Genomic DNA, 13,693 nt, shown 5'->3' with positions numbered 1-13,693 from the left:
AGTCCTGAAAGTTGTTTTAGGGGTTCTTCTAGGTTTTAAAGGTCGAGAAACACTGGGCTAGTCAGTTAGCAACCAATAACATATTGAAGAGGCAACCCTAATCATTATTTAGAAAAACTAAATAAATTAAAAGTACACCCAGTGCCATAAATTTATACAACCCTCCTAAACAGAACAGGAATACAGTGGTGTCCTCACTCCAACCCTGGTTTAGCTGTATTGCTGCTTGGATCACCTCTCAGCCCATTGAGTATAGGTGAATAATGACCCAGAAACATGGTGAAGATTGGGATGTAACACAGATAATTGAATTGCTGAACCAAGACTTGAACACACCACCTGCCTGCCTACGTATTGGGCCTGAACTGTGTAAATCAGAAGAATTTAAAATCCCTTGGCAAAGTAAAATAGTAAACACGTATATATTTAACCTTATCCCAGCGGTTTTATATACAGAACTATATTGATACAAACTAGTCATAAAGACTTTGATAAAGACTGCTTAAGGAAATACTACTAAGTAACCTACATAGCAATAAAGTCCGAGCAGTTTATTGGGTTTTCCCATTTCTCCACACGATCCCTTTAAAGCCTCTCAGATAAGCGCATAAGCTCTGTTTAGCGGATACTCTCTCTATTAGTACAATATGTGTCTGACAGCTGCATTGCTCCCTTAAATGATTACAGCAGTATTACCCAATGTTCTTAAACAAACACAGATTATATTTACTAAACTGGAACACTGTATGACTTTTTCCAAGAATCTGTTTCACTAAAGCAAATTAAATTTGCAATGGATTTTCCTAGGAGGTAAAAGCTGATTTTGTGTTTTCAGCCATGCGTGGAAAACAGCAGTGCATACAATTTGTGGACTGATTGAGTCACTCCTTACCTGGCCAAATGGTTTCCCAGGGACTCCAGTCTGTGCAGCTCATGACCGACTTTTTGGGTTAGCTGTGACCACTGGCGCTCCAACCTGAGAACTTGGGAGTCCAGATCCCTACAGCGCAAGAGAGGCTGCAACTTTTTCCCTGATATGGCCACACAGTTCAGTCCGGCCTCATTTTCATCAAGAAGTGCTTTAATTTGCTAAAAATATAAAACAACAATGATTGGACTTCGTTCTGTAGCAATCACTATAGGTTTATCACTCCATTTCGGTATTTATTACAACATCCACTTATCCCTGCATCCATTCACCCAACTTAGTATCCACCCATGCTTTTATCCATCCACCCAATCACTGTATAAAGCCATCTCCGTATTCATTCATCTCAGTATCCACCCATCCCTGTATCCATTCACCCATCTTAGTATCCACCCATGCTTTTATCCATCCACCCAATCCCTGTATCGTATTCATTCATCTCAGTATCCACCCATCCCTGTATCCATTCACCCATCTTAGTATCCACCCATGCTTTTATCCATCCACCCAATCCCTGTATAAAGCCATCTCTGTATTCATTCATCTCAGTATCCACCCATCCTTGTATCCATTCACCCATCTCAGTATTCACCCACGCTTTTATCCATGCACCCATTATCTGTATCAAGCCATCTTCGTATTCATTCATCTCAGTATCCACCCATCCCTGTACCCATTCACCCATCTTAGTATTCACCCATGCTTTTTTCCATGTACCCAATCCCTGTATAAAGCCATCTTCGTAGTCATTCATCTCAGTATCCACCCATTCTTGTATCCATTCACCCATCTTAGTATCCACCCATGCTTATATCCATCCACCCATTATCTGTATCAAGCCATCTTCGTATTCATTCATCTCAGTATCCACCCATCCCTGTATCCATTCACCCATGTATCTGATTATTTCTCTATCCATTTATCTCTGTATTTGCTCACTTATGTATCTATCTCTGTACTGATCTTTGTATTCATCCAACAAAATCCATATCAACACATCCATTTGTCAGTCTCTATATCTATCCATCCATGTGTCATCCAACAATACCTGTATCCATCCAATCTATGTATCTATACATCCATTTCTTTATCCCTCTATCTATTCATCCATTTATTTCTTTATACATATATTTATATCTGTTCATCTGTCCTCATATCCATCCATGTATTTCTGCATTCAACTTAAAAAGTCAGTTGTTTACATAGCTCACTAGCTCAATTCCATATTTATATACACAAGCAAATGAGCCATAATGGTGATTTCTTTTCCTCCCTCCTTGAATTTTTTGGATGGTTCTATAACCATTCATACCACAGTCAAACAGTTTCCATTGTGCTCTGTGAATTATAATCAATCCGGTGTCATGAATGTATCCTGATTTAAATGTTATAAAAGACATATTTTTATATAAACGTAAAACATTATTTTAAAAAACAATTAGTTTCATTTAAATTCCATTGAAAGTGCTGCAATTTTTATTTTGTATACTTTTCAGCAAGAACCGGACTTATAAAACCAAATGAATGAATAAAAGACTGAAATGGCTTTGTTGCTTGCACTGTTTAGTGGAAAAGACTGATAAAAAACTGAATATAAGCAGCACAAATAGGATTTTGCACTGTTAGTTATGGAATTAGGTATATCATAAGATGGGTGTGGTGGCAGTGGGTGTGTCCAGTAGGTAAGCCACACCTTTTGTTCTCTTTGTAATTGGCACAAAAGGTGCAGCATGACTTTTATTGTACTTGCTGCAACACTAGAACACCATTCATCAGATGGGGACAATCACCTGATACTGACGAAGTCGTTCATTAACCCTTTCTTCTGACTCTTCCACCAAATTTTTTGTGGGGAGCAGAGATTCAAGAGCTTCCATCTTTTTGTGAAGATCATCATATCTTGAATTAAACTTATCCCACTCCTGATGACAAAAGAAAAAACGTTACTGAAAACAGACATACTAAACAGGCAAGATGAAAAAAAAATGCTGTGAATAGTAAATGTTCCCTAAAAGGTATGGCAAATTACACCTTATGATATAATGCTGATTTTCTGAATTACATTCTTGGTAACGAATCACAGAAGATAATGTACTATAAATACTAGCCAAATGCTATACAGCCATTAGTTAGCTGCTACTGATGGGAAGAACAAAAAATATTGAAAAAGTATCTCTACTTTTGCTTATTTTCAGGAAGGAACAACCTGCTGACTTTCCATATCCCCCGACCAGCCATCATTCACATGCATATGATAGAGAGACCCAATGACAACATAGCTGGGTTTAAAATAAGGTATGTAAGGGAACAGTAAGGTTTCATTAAATCCATCAAATTAATAGAAAGGGTGCAGGTAAGGCAACATAGCAAGACTGAACTGAACCTTTACCTTTAAAAATTGCAATCAGGAAGGTCATTTATTGCAGAAGGGATGGACAATACCCCTTCTGTAATAACATATCCTTACCTGTCTGATTGCAATTTTGCATCGCTGAGCAGACATCTTCTTTTCCTGGTTCCGATCTTTGCATGCATGTGGGAGTTAATTTAGTCCTGGCAGCCCTGGGATACCTGGTACGTCCCGGCATAGTTTTCATAGGTGAAGACAGAGATCAGGCAGTAAAGTATGTTTTATTGCAGAATGGACATTGCCTGCAATAAAGAACCTTCCTGATCACAGATTTTTTTTTGTAGAACAATAGTTCTGCTTTAAGTGATTTCCCTGTCCTATAATAATTGATATTTCACAGATCCTAAAACAGCTTCCCAAGGTGAATTTATCTACAACTGCTACTACAGATAACAAAAAATAAAATTTTGGGTCATTCTGCCTCGATTTAGAAATTCATTCAGTAAGGGTGGGGAGGTGAAGTTATCAGGAGTGCCCTACACTAGTTCATTCCCACAGCTACAGAACAGCACAGACACTTCATCTAGCTACCTTCATTATACCCATCATATGAACACAATGAGTGTCAGCTTCTTTGCTCAATATATCCGCTTCATGTAGCGCAGTCTCTGCGATTTGCTTGCAGTTAGCTGGTGTGGAGCTCTTGGACGCAAGTGCTTGTAACAAGAGAACATGACTGTCCAGTATGTTAAAGAAATTCTGTTTTGGAAAAAGGAAAAAAAAGCAAACAATTAAGGCAAGAAGTAAAAGTTAATTAAATACTGAACATAGTTGCTAGGTTATATTTTAAAAGTCCACTAAACTTTATGTAACACCTTGTAGTCAGAATCAACAATCTTGAGCTTCTGGGTAGGACTGTCGCCTCTTGTCAACTAGTTCTCATGCTATTCAATGTGTTTGTAGCTGTAGGTGGCTCAATGAGCGTGTGATGCGTAATGCAGATATTCACCAAACAATCTTTACAGGTGAATCTTAGTAATTGATGTTTGGTAAAAGTCATATCCACTGCTTTAAAAATGTGTCCCTTATGTTTTCAGGTTCAGTCTCATTCGGAACAATACAGTTAAATAGAGCGAATCTGAGGGTATAAGTAGAGACACGCTATTGCCTGCAAATCAATAACAAAAATCTCATTTGATCCATGAAATGTATTTAAAGGCACATTTTTTGTCCAGGCAGAACACAATCACTTCTGGTTGAGAAACATTGCCCTACAGCAGGGGTCGGCAACCTGTGGCTCTTGAGCCTCCTTGTTATGCCTCCCTTCCCTATTTACTGTGGCCGGCGTTACCATGTCCACCGCCAGGGTAAGGGGACATTCCCTCTCCTCTGTATGCATTGCGGAGGAGAGAGATTTCCTTTCAGGGACCTTCCTGGTGGGGGGCGAAGCCATCATCGCAGGACGAGAGAGAGAGAGTCGGGCCTAGTGTGGCTTCTTGACCTCCTAAATTGGCCTAGTAGCCAAAAAAGTTTGCAGACTCCTGTCCTAGAGGAACCCTAGAGGAATGGATATCAAAACTTGGGGAAACCTTTCATTGTAGTTAGTTGAAAAAAATCCCCCTTAACTTAACTGATAGAATACCACCTTTACAAACACCTAAAAAGATAATTGGTATCATGCCATTGGCTCTGCCAAGTGGTGTTAGTCCAGGGACTATGCAGGCACTGTGAAAAGGAGGGCCACTACTCAAGGAACCCCTGGCAACCTCGGAGGAACCTCAGTTTTCCATAGATCGATGGTAGTCTGGTTGGGAATGGCGGCTCTAAGTGAAACCTATAAAACCTTCTATCCAAATAAGTTATTTAATACTATAATATTTTTGTTTACCGTGGTTCACATGGATATGCATAAAAGATCTGGTCATACATCTGGACAAACTTGCCTCATTTTTATTCTAAATGCAGCGTATAGCACATACCACGGCTTAAAGCACATACCAAAGCAATAAAGAAAAAAAACAAAAGCCTGGCAGAAGAAAAGGATTTGAAAACTCTTGTTTTTCTTCCCATGCCATGACCTTTGTGAATTAACAAAATAATGATGTGACTTTGCAGTGGAGAGGTTCAGCACATATGTCATTTTGAGCAAGAAAATTGTATACTAGGAAACACAAGAGTCCAATTTACTGTCTCTGGGCCCGTGGAATATTTCAGCAGTTACATCTGAAGTTATGCAGTTTCATTATATAATCAACCGGGAATGAGCAAAAAAAAAAAAAGCCAATGAAGCTTGTGTACTATACTTGTGTATAGATCCTATAAGGACTTTATAAAGAAGAAGCTTCTGTGAACATTGGGAAGATTAGGAGATAAAGAGTGGGAAATGAGGACAGGAAACTGGTAAAACACTGTAAGAAGATTAAACTATGAACAAAGGCCATGGGCATTTCTTATGGTTGGTATTTAAGAAATAGTTTACCTGAACCCTCTAAAAAACAAATCTCTAAGCAGTTAAAAGGGCACCATTAATCCTTTACCTTATCAGTAAACACATGGAAAACAGGAATACTAAACCTGAACCCATGCTTTGCCCATGCAGGGCAGATACCCCACCTTCTCTCAAGCAGCATCCACATATATTTTCTCCACAACCCTGGCTAAATGACTAGCACGTAATTACCAATGGTTGTAAATATTTAGAGGGCATTTCATTTTTTTCTTTTCTGCTGCCTGCACTTCAGATTGGCATTTCCACTGCCACCTGAAAATTCTTCTGCATCCAATACTTGTTTAATTTCTGGTCCCCTGCCATGGGCTGTGGTTTCTCCCAATGGTTCATACATCACCTACATGTCCTATAGTGGTGTAATAGGCAGTGGGAGGAACCATAGCATGCTGCCGGGAACCAGGAATTTGACAATGTCAGAAATATTGGATTTAGAAGATTTATTTATCAGTGGGTGAATCAGTGTTGCAGGCAAGTGTGTAAAAAATCTTCTTTTGATTTTAATTTTTGATACAGGGTTTACTAGCTGCAAGTAAAGGGAGCCAACAGTGTCACCAAGTACTAGGACATACTACAGAAAGTAAGCCACATGCTTACGATACCTGGAAGTTTTTTTTCTTTTCTACCTACAGCTGTGAGGGGTTTTATTGCTGGGGTGTGAAGAATAAAGGCAAACTTGCTGCTTTGCTCTGCACGGGAAAAGCTCAAATTAGCTGTACAGGAACCTATGCATTAACGCAAACCAAACCTGCAGGTCACGAAAGATAAAAAATGTCATCAGAACTCCTGATCTGCAAACTTGTTCCTGGGTATACCTGAGAAAGTATTGAAGCCCAGCCTATAGGTAATTTTCTACTTATGGCAGGCTTGTTTTATATGGCTGATGTCTTGATTTATATTCACGTTTTAGACTTGGTAATTGTAGGTTTCCCTATGTAAGATTCCAATACAGTAGAATATTGTATTACTGAAAAAGATGCAGCGCAGGAAATATCTTTCTGTATCATGGTTATATGTCGTAATTTTTGTGTATTACAACGACCAATATTACAAATTGATGAATCTGCAAGCCACCCGTACCTTGAATTCCTGATAATGGGAGGTTAAGGCTTCTTTACTTGTGCATTTGAAGTCAGTGCTCTTCAAAATCTTTTCTTTCCCCAAAGACACCAGATCAGTTACCCCACGCAGCAGGGAGTCAACCTGTGACTTGGCAATGACCGCACTGCTATATTCATCCTGCTTTACTCTGAGAATCTGCCATGTCTCATCCAGGACATCCTAAAAAGAGAAAATATAATGTTTATAATATCACAATTACTTACACATACATATAAATTTTTTTTAAAAACAAACTAATATTACAAATGTTCAAAGTCAGATCCAACCTATAAAATGTTGTGTTTTAAATCTGCCATGTCCCATTAAAGACTATTCTACTTTTTCTGCAGGTAAGAATCCTATAATTTTAATCCACTGGTTAGACGTCTTTCCTTCCAGTCACATTAAGCATTCTCAGGTCATATGTGGTGACCTTAAAGTAGAATCAACTAACCAATTAAAGTTTGAGGCAGGCGGGTTATTTATGGCTGAATTCTATTCCGGGTTCAGGATCCCCGGCTATCCTGATTGACCAGGGCAGAATGGTGTAACTCTTGCATGTGCACACAGGAGTTTATTTATTACTGGTAGCCAACTATGCTAGAATGGTACACAGAGCTGTACATACGCATCCACAGTAGAGTAAGTACGCCCAGCCTACATGAGGGTGGTGACTCTACTCTAAATTCCAGAGAAGTGCAGAATTGTTGCCACACCATCATAAGAAGCTGCATTAAAAGTCAGACTTATCAAGGATAAGTGGGACTTTGCAAAAGCCCTAAGTGAAAACAATACATGCTGCATCACATTTTATTATTAATAGGAGATTGTAAGCTCTTTGGGGCAGGGTCCTCTCCTCCTGTATCACTATCTGTATTAGTCTCATTTGCAACCCCTGTTTAATGTACAGCACTGCGTAATATTTTGGCGCTATATAAATCCTGTTTATTAATAACAATAATTATAATAATAATAATAATAATAAAATAGGAGGTCACAGTTCTACATTAACAGTGTGCTCTAATTTTGAATGTGAACTCTAAAGACGAGGCTTGTATGTTAAAAAGCAATGTGGTCATTATTGGCAGTGGAACTTCAGTTTATTTTTATGCTAAAGAGGAACTATAGTTCTGTTTTGAAAATCAGCGAGCAGGCAGGTCTTTATTGCAGGAAGGGACAGGCAATGTCTCTTCTGCAATAAAACATAGTTACCTGCCAGTTCGCTGTCTTCTTTTTTAGGAAAATGATGAGCTGCACATGTGCAGCTTAGCGTATGATATCAGTTATGTGCCAGATAACCAGGGAATGAATGAACGCTCACGTGTATGTGCAGATCTATGGGATCTATTTAAATCTAGGGGAAGTTAGTGCACAGGAGAAGGTTTTTATTGGCTAGACTACAGACAGGATAGGAGGCTGCAGCCATGTTACATCATCCTGGCCTGATCAATGAAGATGGTTGAAGACCTAAATCCAGGAAAGGGATCAGGTAAAGGTGACCTCACTGAAGGGAGGACAGGTGATGAAAAACACTGTGATCAGGCAGGTAAGGTTATTTTATTGCACAAGGGACATCACCTGTCCTTCTGCAATAAAGAGCCTGTCTGGTTACATTTTTATACTTTTATGGTATAGTTCCTTTTTAATGGCTCACTGACTTCCCATTATCCCCTAAAAGTCAGTAAAACATACAAACCTGCAACTTGTGAATTTCTTGATTAGACGATATGGGGATTGACATTTTTTCTCCCTTCTCACTCAGCACAGACAATTGATTTTCAATAGTGTGAAGTTCTGTCTCATAATCAGCAGATTCCTGCAACAGAAACATATAACACAAGTATAACCAAATGAGACAATCAGATGCTGAAGTGATGGTTTTGCTTACAACAGTAAATTATCAGTGTTACAAAGTAAGATACAGAATTGTTTTATTTCAAAAGGATGTCACATAACCAGTTCTTCAGTCACTGACACTGGTAAAGTAAACTTGAGCTGTAGGAACTTAACTAGCTGCTTAATCTTAGGGGGGGTCATAGCTCATTTTCTGGGAATATACATATTGATTTATTAGAACAATCACCTAAAACTAAATTTAGATATGAATGAATGCAGTTCTTTCATCTAGGTTTTTTTAAGATGTGCTGCCAGTCCAATGAAAAAGAATGCAATGATTTCAAGAGATTTTGTTACTAAACTAGACCACTGCAGGTAAAGCACAACATTTGCAAAATACTTTATTTTGTTTCCATTATTAATTATATATATTTCCCTACAATGTGCCTCTAAACTTGCTGGAAAATTTGACCATCTTAGAAAGAGTACGCCATAGCCTTCTCCTCTTTTTATTATGGTAATTATTGTCTGTGCCGGTGCAGAGCCTTCACTTTGCTCCTCCATCGGCTGCTACATAAATGGTTATGTACAGGGGTGAGGAGCAAAGAGAAATATAGATTGTTACTTGAATTACAGCTTTGAGTTGGCTGGGGCTGCTGATATCACTTCCACGATGACGATGCATTATTCCCAGGGTCACCAAAGGTCTAAAAGGTTTTAATCAGTACACAAGGGAGAATTTTAAATAAATAAATGCATAAAATATGTTAAATGCACAGTAAGAGTGTTGCCGAAAAAACTGGTTTGGTGACATGGTCCACTTATAACAGCACAACTCCATGAATGAAAACCAATGCATTAATACTTGTCAATGGGTTCTAACAAGAGTCCAGATTCCCATCATATCTTTTCCCATTTAGGAACAAATGGAGATTTTAGACAGAGTTACCTTAAACAGTTCTGATGCCTCACGTCCGCCCAGCTGCTGTAAAACAGTCTTCTTCCTAATCAGCATGTCATATAGTTGTCGAACGTCATTCTGAAATTTCAGAAAACCATAAAAATTGGTTGATAGAGATGAAGAAACAACAGATTTTTCAAATTGCTTTAAAGCTGATACAAAAAATTTGATAGAGATGAAGAAACAACAGATTTTTCAAATTGCTTTAAAGCTGATACAAAAAATATGATTTACTGCAAACCTAAATGTGTTGAGATATATTTAGATATATATATATATATATATATATATATATATATATATATATAGATAGGTCAAGTGATGTAGGAATTGCAGTTTAGACATTGAAACTACTGGAAAATAGAAAATTGACTACTCTGACAGATCCAATAATTGAGTCCTTTAGATCTAGTAAAAAAATTCTGGGGACTCCTGCAATCAGCCAAAATCATTAATGGATTCTGTAGTGACATTATATAGTGGGAGGAAATACAGTGATCAGCATGGGATGCCAAGTCCAACACACCCGGAAGTGCTGGATTATAGTTTGGTATGAAGAAGTATAGGACAGTGTATGTATGATGTATAATACTTTTGCTGTAAATATATTCTGCAAATTACAAAAAACAGGATCTGTTATTTTAAAGTTGATCACTGCAGTTTTAATCAACCCATCCAGTCAACTGGATTTTGTTTGCATCAAAACGTTTTGCATACCTATGCTCGTCTATGAAAATGCAAACCTGCTTGAAACAGGTCAAGTACAGGTCATAAATAGATCAACTGCAGGTAAAATACCCCTGTGAATGAATTCTGTATGATCTCAGAAATGTGTTAGACTGTCAAACAGATGTCATCAACAAGCTCAAGGCTCCAATGGTGCAATATTATGTTTGCTTTGGCTGGTGAACAAACTGCACCAGTCCATTACTAGAAGGAGATCTTTCAAAACTAGATGCTTGCTTCTCATTGACCCAGTACCAAGCCAATTTCCCATCATCAGCCATTGCTACCTGAGCAGCCTCCTCTCCAACCAGAAGGTAACACAGCCTATCAAGCTGCAGGCAACGCTGGTATAAATTGGGACTTGTCTGTATATATATATGTAGATATTTAGGAAAGGCTTATAGGATAGCAAAGCAAGGTAATTGCACGGATTCATCAGTGTAGTCAGGTTGCTGATAGATTAGGATGCATCACCTTTTTTCTTATTCTGACATGTTATGTAATAAATCTTTCTCAATGTTGTGTAATAAATCATTACCAAATTACACTAGGGTTACACTCTGCATACACCTGCATTTATGTAACACTATATTTTAAGCTCTTTATACCCTACCTATGCACAAGTGAAAGCAACCTTTAATACAGAAGACACAGCTTTTAATATTTACTATGCTACAAAAATAAACTTGTATAGCCTAACAGTCAAAAGCAAGCTAGTTCTATGCCATGGAGGCTTAAGAATGTCTTCTAACTCCTCTTAAAGGTTCCCAGACCTTTGTAGTCATATCATAGGATTTTCCCATAATACCACAGACATAAAAAACAAGGCAAAAATAAATCTGTGGCTGTAACACTAGCACTTTTCTTGTTGTATTGTATGCACAAGGCCATAGGTTCTTTATAATAAAAATGTTGAGGCATGCGTTTTAACTAATGAAAGAATAATGCTTTTATGAAAGTCAGAAGCTGTGAGCAAATTGTTCACATTACCTGGTAGCTGTTTTGCTTTTTCAGTTCTTCGCGCATGCGTTTAGTTCTGGATAACAAGACACCGTGAGTTTGAACAAGCCAGTTTCTTATGTCATTATAACACTGTGATAAAACACCAACGTTTTCGCCCTCATGGCTGATAAGCTTTAGTAGAGAGTCCATTTTTTTTCTCATTTCTTCTGAAAGTGATTTTAAATCCTCTGAAAGTTTCTGAAAAGAAAATAATTTTTTTTAGTTGGGTTCACAGGCAGTAAACAGTTATAGTCCATAGAAGGACACAGCAAATCCAATACCTTCTGTTTTACTGCTGTCTACGGGAGGATTAGATACTGGCAAACAAAAAAACCTGCAGGCCAGCCCGGAATAATTCCTGCTACTACCAGCATCTCTCAGTTTGTAGGAAGGGGCACCAAGAGCATGACCAAAAAACACATAATGGACTCCAAGACAAAGGGGAAAACAGAAAGTCTTGTACCTTTGAGACTTTCAAAAGAAGTCTAACTAAGAGGTAGTCACAGCAGCGAATTCAACATGCCCATAGGGCAGCCACCTGAACAAAAATCTACCAGTAGAGATTGGACTAATCTGAGATAAGAATTTCAGAGCATACTCTAAAGAAATCATGATGGCTGCAGCCCAAAAGATTTATGAAGAGAAACCAGATAAAGAAATAATATAGAGGGAAAATATGGGTTACTCGGCAAGTAACTGCTCAATTTATTAGGTCAAAACCTTGAAAGTGAAGAACTTTGAGTCAAGATTGAAACCGGAAACAAGAACACCAACAGAACAGACCCGGTCTCAATGCTGAGCTGGCACAAAGTTCTGCATAGAGAAAATCAGAACCATAGGAACCTGGAAAATGTGGAGAAACAAAAGGTAGCTAAAAAGCCATATAATTCCTACGTATTTAAAGATAATGAGAACAGTTCAGTTGCAAAAAAAAAAAAAAAAAGGAGTCCGGAAACAGGAATCCCCCTGACCCACCCAGAAATTAGACCTAATCAAAACCAACAATGGGGAATTTATCATTTATCCTCCTTACACCTCAGAACCTGGGACAGCAAGGAGGAAGCAGAGAACTCAATAAACAAATATAAACCCAACCAAGGACTGAACAAGAAGGAAAGCCCATCCGAGTAAACTTTAAGGCCTGGGACTCAAATCCCACTAATTTATCGGAGGAGTTCACGCTCCCATTGGATCTAAATCAGTCTGAGGAGTAATCAGCGGAGCAGAGGATCCATAATTAACAAATTCAACCTGTAGCACAGGATTAGAAATACTAGCTGGTTTACACAGTACTGTAAGTGTATAGGTGATGGGAAGAAGTCCTCATTTTCCAAAAGTAGAACTGACAAAAGAAATCCACCCTCCTAAGGCTATAAAAAAAAAATGGAAGAATGTTTGTTGTAGGAAGGTTTACCTTGGGCTGGTCTTGTTTGTTTGTGTGTTTGCCAAAGTCCAATCCTATTGTGGTGACAGTATAACTAGAAGGTACATGACTTCCTGTGTTTCTCAATAGAAGAAAAATAAAAAAATTCCTATAGTTTCATAAAGCAATAGTCTATACTCATTGCTGCTTGTGTTTTTGAATAATACGTCCAATTTAATAAATTGTGGTAAACAAGAGCTGTCTTTACTGCCAGTGCCTCAAACTACATTCAACACCCCGTTTCTCCAACACTCATGTTTGAAAACTGAACTTGGTTGTTGACGTTTGGGAAAAAAATTGTATTTAGCATGAATCAAAAAGATTGACTGTAGTCCCTAAGAATCTCCTGTAGGATGCTCACTGTCTCTGACAGTCTTCTGTAGTATCACACATAGTGAATATTTTATTTACATCTTAGAATGTCAATTGCCTACTACCTCTACTAAGTTGACCACCAAAAAAACCAAACTCATCTTTGCTAATTTTCCATACAAACGCAATATAAATAAAATAAATTGTTTGGGAGATGTGTCTGCAAAAATAATGCTATGTGATTGAGTATTTTAGGAAACTACAGACATTTGGTATAGATGACACTTGCTTACCTCATAATATTCCAGCTTCAAAGAAACTTCTTCTCTTGATATATCTGTATCTAATGTTTTCTCTACCTTCTGCACCCATTGAGAAACTGAGCACAGCCACACAAACAGAGCGCTGTGCAGATGTATTCCACTTTCCTAAAAAAAATGAGATTTGTTAAATTGTGATTTACTCTCAAACATGGTAAAGTTCTGAGACATAAAGGAGAGGTAAAGGAAGGAGCAGTGGCAAGAAAGATGGCAAGGTGCCTATCAAAG

General features: G+C 38.1%; 1 protein-coding gene across 1 annotated transcript in view; it reads right to left on the bottom strand.

Annotated features, from left to right (window-relative positions):
• The window catches only part of SYNE2 (spectrin repeat containing nuclear envelope protein 2), a 202,439-nt gene that overhangs the window by 62,145 nt on the left and 126,601 nt on the right, over nucleotides 1-13,693 (bottom strand). The window contains exons 62-69 of the mRNA XM_072427657.1: nucleotides 13,439-13,573; nucleotides 11,399-11,608; nucleotides 9,671-9,760; nucleotides 8,582-8,701; nucleotides 6,865-7,065; nucleotides 3,870-4,037; nucleotides 2,719-2,850; nucleotides 893-1,089 (exon numbers count right to left, since the gene is read on the bottom strand). Coding sequence (XP_072283758.1) covers nucleotides 893-1,089; nucleotides 2,719-2,850; nucleotides 3,870-4,037; nucleotides 6,865-7,065; nucleotides 8,582-8,701; nucleotides 9,671-9,760; nucleotides 11,399-11,608; nucleotides 13,439-13,573 — 1,253 coding nt within the window. The remainder of the gene's footprint in view (nucleotides 1-892; nucleotides 1,090-2,718; nucleotides 2,851-3,869; nucleotides 4,038-6,864; nucleotides 7,066-8,581; nucleotides 8,702-9,670; nucleotides 9,761-11,398; nucleotides 11,609-13,438; nucleotides 13,574-13,693) is intronic.

Source organism: Pyxicephalus adspersus, chromosome 12, assembly GCF_032062135.1.
Source record: "Pyxicephalus adspersus chromosome 12, UCB_Pads_2.0, whole genome shotgun sequence".
NCBI classification, from domain to species: domain Eukaryota; kingdom Metazoa; phylum Chordata; class Amphibia; order Anura; family Pyxicephalidae; genus Pyxicephalus; species Pyxicephalus adspersus.
The sequence above is the reverse complement of the archived record's forward strand: the minus strand, read 5'-3'. Positions and strand labels throughout refer to the sequence as shown.